The following is a 10110-nucleotide window of genomic DNA, read 5'->3' on the forward strand; positions in this document are numbered from 1 at the left end:
TCCTGTCATATCCAGTAAAAGCTGAAGGATCAGGAGGGGCAACCCCTTCCCTCTCCCTTCCACCTTCCTCCTGGCTTTTGCTGCTTCTGCAAAGGCCAGCATCTAAGAACTTTGTCCATTCCACCTTTGATCCCAAGCCATGAGTTCCTGAACTGTACTTCTCCTGTGCCCAGTCGCCATCTGTGGCTGAGTCCAGCCTGGGACTTTCCCCGGGGTCTGTTCCCCAACTGGGAGTGATGGTGACATATTGCAATCAGAGAGGAGGTGGGTTCAAAGCTAATTTTGTATATATTTGTGTATATTACATTTTATTATTGTTATTTATCAGTAGTAGTAAAATTAAAGCTGTTTTCCTTTTCTAATCGATAAGTCTCTCTCCCTTATTACCTTTCTCTTTCACTTCGGGGTCTGGGGAAGGGGAGTTAACAGAGATCATATGTTATGGTTCTGGGGGTGACCCTGACCCCAAACTACGTCTGTCCAAAGATTACTTGGGGCATCCTTACAGATGCACCTGCACATTACTGATGCTCCTTTGTATAAACAGGAAGAATTTCTGCATCAGCCTATCAGTGCCTTCCCCCAGTCTGGCAAATGATTGGAACCTACAGAAAAATACTTTAAATTCAAGCAGACCCACCACTTCAATTAAGTGACAATTTGTCAAATTTTCTGGGCAACAGCAATAAAAGTTAATCTTTCATCATGCAGTACTGGTCAGAAGTCTTGTAAGAAGCACATCAGTTGGGCTAATTTTTTTAGTTCACTGGAGCTATACTATTTGCATAGGCTGAGGATCCAGACTATTTAGTGGCCTCAGGTTCCTATACACAGAAACAGTCTTAAAGTGAATGAAGACTTTTTCAATACTTCGAAAACGTATTCTGGAACAGGACAAAAAATACATACCTGATATAAGACAGCTATTATGAAATTACTCTGTGCAGAAAAGATCTTCCACAAGGAAGGGAAATTTGCTGTTTGAAGTGCACTTGTTCAGCATAGCCTTTTTGATTTTCTCTTATTCTCAATTCTTTGTAACATAGACAGTTTTCTTTTACACTTTTGGTGTGTAAGTTGCACCAGTAAGAATGATTTATCTGTCCAGTCTGCATGCAAGACAATTACTAGAAAGTAGCTGTTAGTCAAAAAGATTTCAGGTAAGTGAGAGTTCAGAGACTTCGGCCCCATTATGCTGCTCACAGCAGTATATAATAAACAGAACAGATGAGCAGTGTCACTGGGAGGCTGGTCACACACACAAAGCTCCAGGTCACTGCCAGGCTGTTCTGGCTGCACAAAGCTGGCTTGTAGTTTGCAATATAGTATATAATTTAGGGTATCTTAGATGGTAAGGAGTCTGGTACAACTGAATTACACAAGATTTTTCTATTCGCATGCTCAGCTTCTATTCAGATAATACTGTAGAAACACAGTTGTAATTTAAACTATGATAAAACTTAAAAGCTACATAAGGTTGGCATCTGCTGATATAGTATGGCTTCTACCATCTTGCTGTACTTCACAGTGTTGGATTTACAGGTAAGATTTAAGAAAAAGACAGCTGTAGTCCTCTAATCAGTTTTGCCAACAATTAAGCCTCATCTAAGTCCTGCACACAGACCCGGTGAAAAAAAAAACTACATCACTGCTAACGATGCCAGTCTCAAAGTAGTATTGTATAACTTTCAGCAGAGCTGCACTAACCATGATGCTGGAATTTCTTGTGACCCCAAAGCTAGCATACACAAATTGAGAATTAATCCACCAGGAAAAAAATTATTTATACTTTCCCTAAACCCTCCTAGTGAGAAGCTACCCAAAGCTACTAGAGCTGAAGTTCAAAATATGAGCAGGAACAACCCTTGTCTCATTTCTTTCCTTTGCTGTAACTTGGAATACACCCCATTAGAGTCAATACAGATGTGATCAAATTGGTCAGTGCAGCCTGGAGCACGATTCTGTTGACCCTAAATCAGAGATCTTCTGAAAGTTCTCCAAGCTCTCCATGAACCATATTTGACTATATCTCCCCTAACCATAACATGTTCTTAGAAAAATAGAATACCTCTGCATTTCAGATACCTACCTGTATTTGGGTGTTTTATTCTCCACTGATTTAATTCAGTTGCCCATATATAGCATACAGCACCAAGTGAGAGGTCCTAGGATATCCTAATTGGCTGTTGCTCCAGAAGGGCAGAGGTCTCCCTTAGGTCCATTATCATACATAACAAGCCTATGTAAATGCCTCAGCTACTTTACAGTACCTTAAAAGGCAGCAGATGCATATTTTTAGAAAACTCTACCAACAAATAATGCCTGGTAGCAATGAGAAATTCAGGTTGCAAGGTTACATGTGAGTGTATCACTGTAACCCAGTAATGAACTCTCTTTCTCATGAAGGCAGACAAGTATGGTGGCTGCAGCATCATGAAGAGGTGGCTCTGCTGTTGTCTCTGTAGCTGTCATGATCGCTGCTACCCAAGGATTCTGTACGTGAACGTTCCTTGTGCATTCCACACTTAGCAGTCTTAACATTTAAGTAATCAGTAATGTATTTGAGCTAACCTAGAGATATGTCTTTGAGATGTGTGAGCTGCTTCCCTCCTTACAGCTGGGAGCGTCTGCAGTACCATTTCCTTTAAAATGCTTTAATTGTTGAGGTTTTTCATATACAGTAGCTAGTGTCTGGCTTTTGTTTCTGTTGTGGTTTGAAGCTTGGGACAGGTGATTTCTAGGGCCCAGGAGGGTCCCGGGGGAAGCAGTTTATTCCCTCCCCTTCCTCTCCTCACTCTTTAAAAGAGGCAGGAAGTGGGTGCTTCGCTCTTGCCCTGTTGCTCTTGGTTTGGAGCTGCTGAGATTCAGCCTGCTCAATTCCATGCAGTCCTGAGCAATCCTACTGCTATCTGAGATTTGGGGGTTGTATATCTTGTTTACTTTGTATTCCTCCCATCTTTGTATATACCTATCTACCTCCTTTCTTGCTTTTTGTTCCCTGTTAAACAATATACTTCATTTAACTTCCAATCGGTGCAAAGCCTCTCTCTTTTGGGGGGATGTTTTGCCAATGACCAGGCCTAACAGGAACGACACAACCAGCAAGAAGAGAATCCAATACGCGGACTGTATTGTAGACGCAAACGTTATGACATGAATGACCGCCGGGGGTACAAACAAGTCAATCAGCTGGTACAGGGGAGCACACAAAATTCTGTCCTGTGGAGTCCTGCCCTGAACTCTTGATATGGAACCAGAACAGTTTCTTTAAGAGAAAAGCTAAAATTTGAGAGGACAAAAGCCCTGGTGGCCTTCCAGTACTTAAAGAGGGCCTACAGGAAAGATGGAGGGGGACTCAGGGAGTGTAGTGGTAGGACAAGGGATAATAGTTTCAAACTGAAGGAGGGTAGATTTAGATCAGATATCAGGAAGACATCCTTTACCATGAGTGTGGTGAGAGAGCAGAACAGGTTGCCCAGAGAAGTTGCAGATGTCCCCTCCCTGGAAGATTTCAAGGCCATGGGACTTTGAACAACCTCGCCTAGTAGAAGGTGTCTCTGCCCATAGCAGGGGGCTGGTACTGAATGATCTTTAAGGTCTCTTCCAACACCAACCATTCTATGATTCTATGACAAACTGTCAGTATGTATTTGCTGGTTTCAAATAATGCCAGTACTACTATATTACAGTATAGAGTGAGAGAGAAATCTGCATATCACTAGATCTCAAGAATCTCAGTGGCATAAGTTTAAGGTGCCAAAATCAAAAATCCTCATCCAGCAAAGTCAGTAACATGTTGTTTTTTCTTCCTAGGGAAGAAAAGATGAGTCAGTCATGCTGAGATATGAACATATGGCTCTAGCAAATCTAGGTACTCAAAGCCTGATGCTCAAAACACTGTAATGATTCTGTAGGATAGTGATACCAAAATAACTTGTATTGCTTTGTACGAAGATCAGAGGATCACAGAATCTTTTAGGTTGGAAAACACCTTTAAGACCATGAAGCCCAATCATTAACCTAGCACTGTCAAGTCACTACTAAACCATGTCCCTCAGCACATTATCTACTTTTAAATATCTCCAGGGATGGCTACTCAACTACTTCCCTGGGCAGTTCTCCCAAAAACAAATTCCATCACTTCAGGTAGTATCAGTTTTCAAGAATCACCCAAGGGAGTTTTCACTCCAAAAGCCTATTAATGGATGACTTTTTTTTTTTTTATATGTGGCAAAAAATAGCATTGCTATTCTTCATTGAAATAATTCCATCTTAACCTCTCCTACTGCTGACAATTCTACTGCTCCCCCTCTCTCTTAGACTTACAGATTCATATTGCCTTTGTTCCTTTTTATTCCCTTTTTTCTCATAGTGCAGATGAAGAGTCATTAAGATGTCATCTTTCTTACCTTGACTAGGGTTCAGTCATTACGAAGAAAGCTGCTGTCCAGTCTTGTACTCGGCCACTTTCTTACTGCTAGTTTTGCTTTTCTGTTATCCTTAGTTTTTCCATTTCCAGAGCATCCTAAAGACAACAATGATGAAACTAATAGCTCTCTGCTGTCTTTCTTCCTCCCCTGCTAATTCAATTGTATCTTCCTACCACTACATTAGGGCCCACAGTATTCATCTGTCTTCCCTGGATGCTCAACATAACCTTTGGTCAAGTTCCGATTACTTCATTCTCTTCTATTTGTTTTCCCAACTCTTCAACTTTTCCATCTTATTGTATTTGGCACTATCGCACCTACACCATGCACTGCCAGGAGTGTCCTCCTCCTTAGCCAATTCCTATTGTCTTTCAAATCTCTCTTTAAACACCTTATAGCTGTTCTGTAACCCATGCTTATTAGGCACAGGAGAGTCCTGGTCTGCCAGATGGGTCAGTAGTCAACATGATTTCATGGTACAAGTAGCACATGATCAGTACTCTGCTGACCATGGCTCATTTGCTGGGATCAGATCTACTTTTTTATACATTGTATCTTTCCATAGTCTTCTTACACTGAACTACTGACAACCAATTTACTAGTGCAGAAGGATACTGTCTAGCTCACGGCTGCACTCATTTTCATGCATCTTCTTGAAAACAGAGGATAGAAATGAACACCCTCACTCTACTCACCCATATCTCTATAATCAAGTTTGCCTTCTACATTGGTGTCTTTGAATGAAAGGACAGAAAAAAGCGGGAACTGCAGCAGTTTGTAATACCCTGCAGACAGCATCAGAAGGGATGATCCAATCCTGACACCTGCATGAATGCACTTGAAACCCAGCTGAGCTGTCCCACATACAGGTGTAAATAAATGAAAGGAATACTAGTTTAGTTGTAAGTGCAGAGATAACATTATTCCATAATTGATGTGACCTATGTATGGTGACAGGCTGTTTTGCATCCTCCTAATTGTTTTAGCATTTGATTGCAATACATATGCTCTTTCAATAGCAGATCTTAGGCTGCTCTAAACAAGTTAATTATACTTCACAACACCCTTGTGCATTAGGAAAGTATTTAATATTCCCATTTTGCAGTCAAGGAAAAAGGGAGGAAAAGAAAGGGTATGTGGCTTACTGAAGGTTAAACAGTAAGTCAGTGTCAAAATATGAAAAGGAATTCCAGACTTTCAACCACAGCTTGAATTCCCCACAGACCACTAACTCCTACACTAAATACAAGGATGGTAATAAATGCATGATTTTAGGGTTCCAAACTGCAGAAAGCCATCCTACACAAATGATGTTTTTCTGGAAGGATGATGGAACTTGTATCAAAACTTCAGCATTCAAAAAGGTCAGTGTAGAGATAAACATCTACCTGGAAATTCAAAGGGCTTTGATTATCCATACCACCGAAATGACAGGAAAAAAAAAATGCAGGCAGAAGACTGAACTTCATTTTCTGCCTATAAGCATCACCAAGATAGACATCTTTCCCTTGGAAAGGACATCTCAGCATCACCCTGCAAGACAGCCATGCTTGGGGATAATTTCTGAGCATACTGGAAATGGTCTCATCTACTCTTCTTTTCTACAAAGAAACATCAATTTTAGGCAGATTTTCATAGGGAAAAAATGGATATTGCTGTAACATCCAGATGTCTCAGTCAGGGTGAGGGACTCACTGTGGTTTAGGTACTACAGAAAATACATTTTTCCAAGAGATTGTAAGCCAGTTTAAGCACGGACAACAAGTGGGTGTAACAAACACCAGAAGCAATGAAGGAAGGAGGAGAGATGAGAACAATTGCAAGAATTAATGTCTTCATAGGCTGCTATAAACTCGATCTTATATTCTGAAAAGTATAGCTGGGAAGTTGCACAGGATATGAAACTAAAAATCCGGTCTTTCACTAATTTCAGTTATTATTGCTTTATCTGAATTTCACCAAATGGGAGAAGGAAAAATCAGTGATAGGCTGATCAAATGTTTTCTGATTGTGTATATCCAGACTGATTCCACCAGTAACATAAATGGCAGGCTTGATTTTTAAAACATATATCCTGTACCCCTACTCAAGGTGTCCAACTCTCCCTAAAACATTCTTGAAGTGCCTGCTTGGGTTTTTTTTTTTTTCTTTCTTATGCCATTGACCCACTGTATATGAATAATATGTTTTTAATAAATATATATGAGGTTCAAGGACATATTTTGTATTGGGTGGTTAGTAACAAGTCCCAAAAACTTTTGTCATGGAGTTTGATCCATTTCTTAGTGGGATTATATAGTCTGATTGCTTGACATAGTAGGGAACTTCACTAGAGGAATCTGGACCCTATTTACTTTCAGGTTTATAAAATATTTGGAGGCATTTAGCATTTACATAGAACACATAGATATTCTCTATACCTAAGACAAGTGAAGAGACTACACAAGAGGATAAAAGCACAGTTCTCTCTTCATGCCCTGTTCATTCCAGTTTAATGGCTGAGAAATCAGCCTCCCATCAGCTGCCTGTCAGACACCATCCCTCACATCACTTCTTTTAAACCTGTTCTCTCCAAAGTCTATGATGTATTGATCTTTGCTGTTGTGGACTGAGAATACCAGGTTTATGCTAGACAAAAGCTACCAGCAGACTCTAATCTGTTCATCTATGTAAATATTTATAGTTCTGTGAGCATTATGGAGTTAGAGCATTAATTCATTTCAATTACTATAATTCTGACCAGCGTTCAGACTAGCAATATCATCAGTCCCAGGCCAGCCATATCTCCACAACAAGGGCCCTGGCCTTTAGAAATGTGCATAGTTTCTAGAAAATACTGCCTGGAATAATCAGATCTAGACAGTCTTTGTGATACTATAGCTCTCACTTACACTGTTGGGCGGCTAGCTTGTTTGCTATGAACAGCAGTTGAAATATTTCAAGTACTGTTAGCACAATTCCTACTAGACAAAACTTTGAAAATTGCACATTCTCTGTCTGACAACAAGAACAGAGCACAATCACACAATAGGCACTGAAATGAGCCTCGTATTTGAGTGTGAACATTAGCTGGACATGAGCTGGGCTTTTAATATTTAGGATGCTTTGTATCCTTGCACCACCAGTGTTCTACGTGTTGATCTTTGTATCAGAGAAAAGCTACTTCAGTTCTTAACTCCAAGGACATCTCATATGATGCAAAACATAACATCATTTTTCACAGGTACAGGTACATGCAGGAAACAGACTACATATGGGACTGTAAATCAAACACATTTTAGGCCTCCAAGTGATTTTGTGTGGATCTTTGTTAACATCTATATCTACATAAATACATTTTTGCTTCAAAAATAATGGAACTCTGACTTACTTTGTCTTCTACCCAGATCACTAATTCTTCAGTAGGACTATGTGAGTACAATGATATTGCACTGTTCCTCCATTGTTCAAATGACTGGATCTTAGACAACTTTTCCTTATCAATTTGCATTTTTCCATTCCACCAAATTTTATCTGTTTCCTGAGTCCCTTGGAGAGTTAGAAATTAACATTTCTTGCTTCCTTCCTGGCTATAAATTAGCATCCTTGATGCCTGGCTAATACACTGAGAGGAAATAACTGATAGGATTCTGCAGTCCTTAGCAAGGATTCAGCCTGTCAAAGAGGAAACCTGCTGGGTTTGAGGTCTTTTAACTGTTATGGTACCCGATGGTTTTGGCCACATTAGTAATTTGTGACCAGCCACCTGTTGGATTCATATGCTTTAAAGCTAATAGCCAAGCAAGGGAGCCGCATACCAAATGCTATCTGTACAGCTTCCTGTGTGCATTGTCAGGGGGAGGAAAGGGCTTTTTGTATTAAAAGGCATTTTGCAATTCATAAACTTAAAATTAAGCCACAGCAAACACATTCAGAAAAGTACCTGGGAAAAGCAAGTTTTCACTGCACAGAATTTTGACCCTAGGACGAGGAACATACTACTATTAAAATAATACAATCTCTTTTAGTGCTACTATCCATGTGTTCATTGCGATGCTGAGGGCAGAGGAGGCTGATGTGTTGATTTCAGCCTTCACCTAACTAAAGATGTAGTAAGGTCTAAACCAAAGCTTGTATATACTATTCAAAAAGTACATCGGATCTGTTAAGCAGGAAGATGTCTGTTCTGCTGTATTCCTTCTACACCAGCAGAAACCGTTTCTAACAATTCATTCTGTAGATGTGAGGGCATGCAGGATGACAGACAAACTGATCACTTAAGCCAAACCTGAGGAATAAAGATGAATAATCAAAGCCCATGCTGCCACTTCATACTTGCTGCACGTACTGCTGTACAATGACTGGCTGCCAGCAGTTCTGCTGCAAACCTGAGCATATGGCTTCGAGTTGCTCTGCTCCTGTATCAATGCACAGAAATATGACACACCAGTGTACAAATTACCAGTAGGGTTTTTTTCAGTCACTTCTTCGGTAGGTTGTATATGAACCTCCTTCCCATGCCAGCAGAAGAGAGCATTTCATTATGGTTTATTTTAAAACTCCACTTGGATTGTTTTATTGAAAACCACTGCACTGGCGTAAACCTCCTTCCATCACCACACAAACACACTCCCCAAGACAGACTTCAAACCTAACCTATAGAGTTAATCAAACTATCCGCTTGGGCTGATCAGTTGTTAACAGAACAGAGTAGAGAGTCTAAAGGTCCCTTTGGGCTCCATTATTTAATAGGTGTTTTTATGCCATCTACATTACGGATTATACTGCAGCAGCATTTTGCTCCAGTTGGTTGCCAACAAACATTTGCCATCGAGGAGCCCTGAGCAAGCAGTCACATATGTGTCCACTCGTGTACCACCCATTTAGCAGAGACAATGATCACTAGAAACAACAAAGGAACCACAGATAAAACAAACAATGCTGTGAGCCAGAGATCAGTGCCATCCCAGGCAAGTTTGCCATGAAAATACTTAAGAAAAAAGGGAGGGGAGGCAAGGGAGCTATCAGATATAGAACTATAAAACTTACACCTAGGCGAGGTTTTACCCACGCACCCACCCAACCCCACATCCGAGGAACATTTTCTAACGTGCTGCTAGGATTGAGCAAGAAAGACTGAGCAGCGCACATGGGAGGCAGACAAGCATCCAATGTCTCCTCCCATTTGGAGCCAAATAGTCTCATACGAGTCACTAGACACAAGGAATAATAATAATTGTTATTATTATAGTAATGATAGTAATAGAGAATCACCAACCTTGAGGATCCCAGTTCACCTGTTTTCTTGGAGTCTCGATTGGAAATTTCATCGCTTCCTTTTTTGCACAGGGAGGAAAAAATTAAATAAATTCCCAACCTTCCTGTCTCAATGCTGCAGTCAAACAAATTAATTTCAAATTAAAGGGAGCCTGCGCTGTTTGACTGAGAAGAACTGGTGGTTGCCAAGGAAAGAAATACACAAATAAATCAAAGAAGGTGGGGAGGGGCGGGGAGTGGAGAGGTTTGTACCGGCGAGGTGAGGAGGGGTGCAGCCACCCCAGTAGAGAGACAGGGAGAGAAGGGACGGAGTGAGGACCGGAGGGGGGTAGAGGAGGGAGCGGGGATGGAACGGGCTGATAGTCAGCGGGTGCAGGGTGCTGCTGGCTGCTGGGGTGGCTCCCGCGGCTGGCTCGCCCATCCA

At 40.9% G+C, this 10110-nt stretch overlaps 1 protein-coding gene across 1 annotated transcript in view; it reads right to left on the bottom strand.

The window, feature by feature from the left end:
• LOC103768059 (potassium channel subfamily K member 10-like) overlaps nucleotides 1-9739 on the bottom strand; it is a gene marked incomplete at its 3' end in the record, with an annotated part of 44196 nt that extends 34457 nt beyond the window's left edge. The window contains exon 1 of the mRNA XM_008935189.1: nucleotides 9688-9739. Coding sequence (XP_008933437.1) covers nucleotides 9688-9739 — 52 coding nt within the window. The remainder of the gene's footprint in view (nucleotides 1-9687) is intronic.
• Between the last annotated feature and the right edge of the window lie 371 nt (nucleotides 9740-10110).

Source organism: Merops nubicus, unplaced genomic scaffold (genome assembly GCF_000691845.1).
Source record: "Merops nubicus isolate BGI_N331 unplaced genomic scaffold, ASM69184v1 scaffold1342, whole genome shotgun sequence".
Classification (NCBI taxonomy): Eukaryota; Metazoa; Chordata; class Aves; order Coraciiformes; family Meropidae; genus Merops; species Merops nubicus.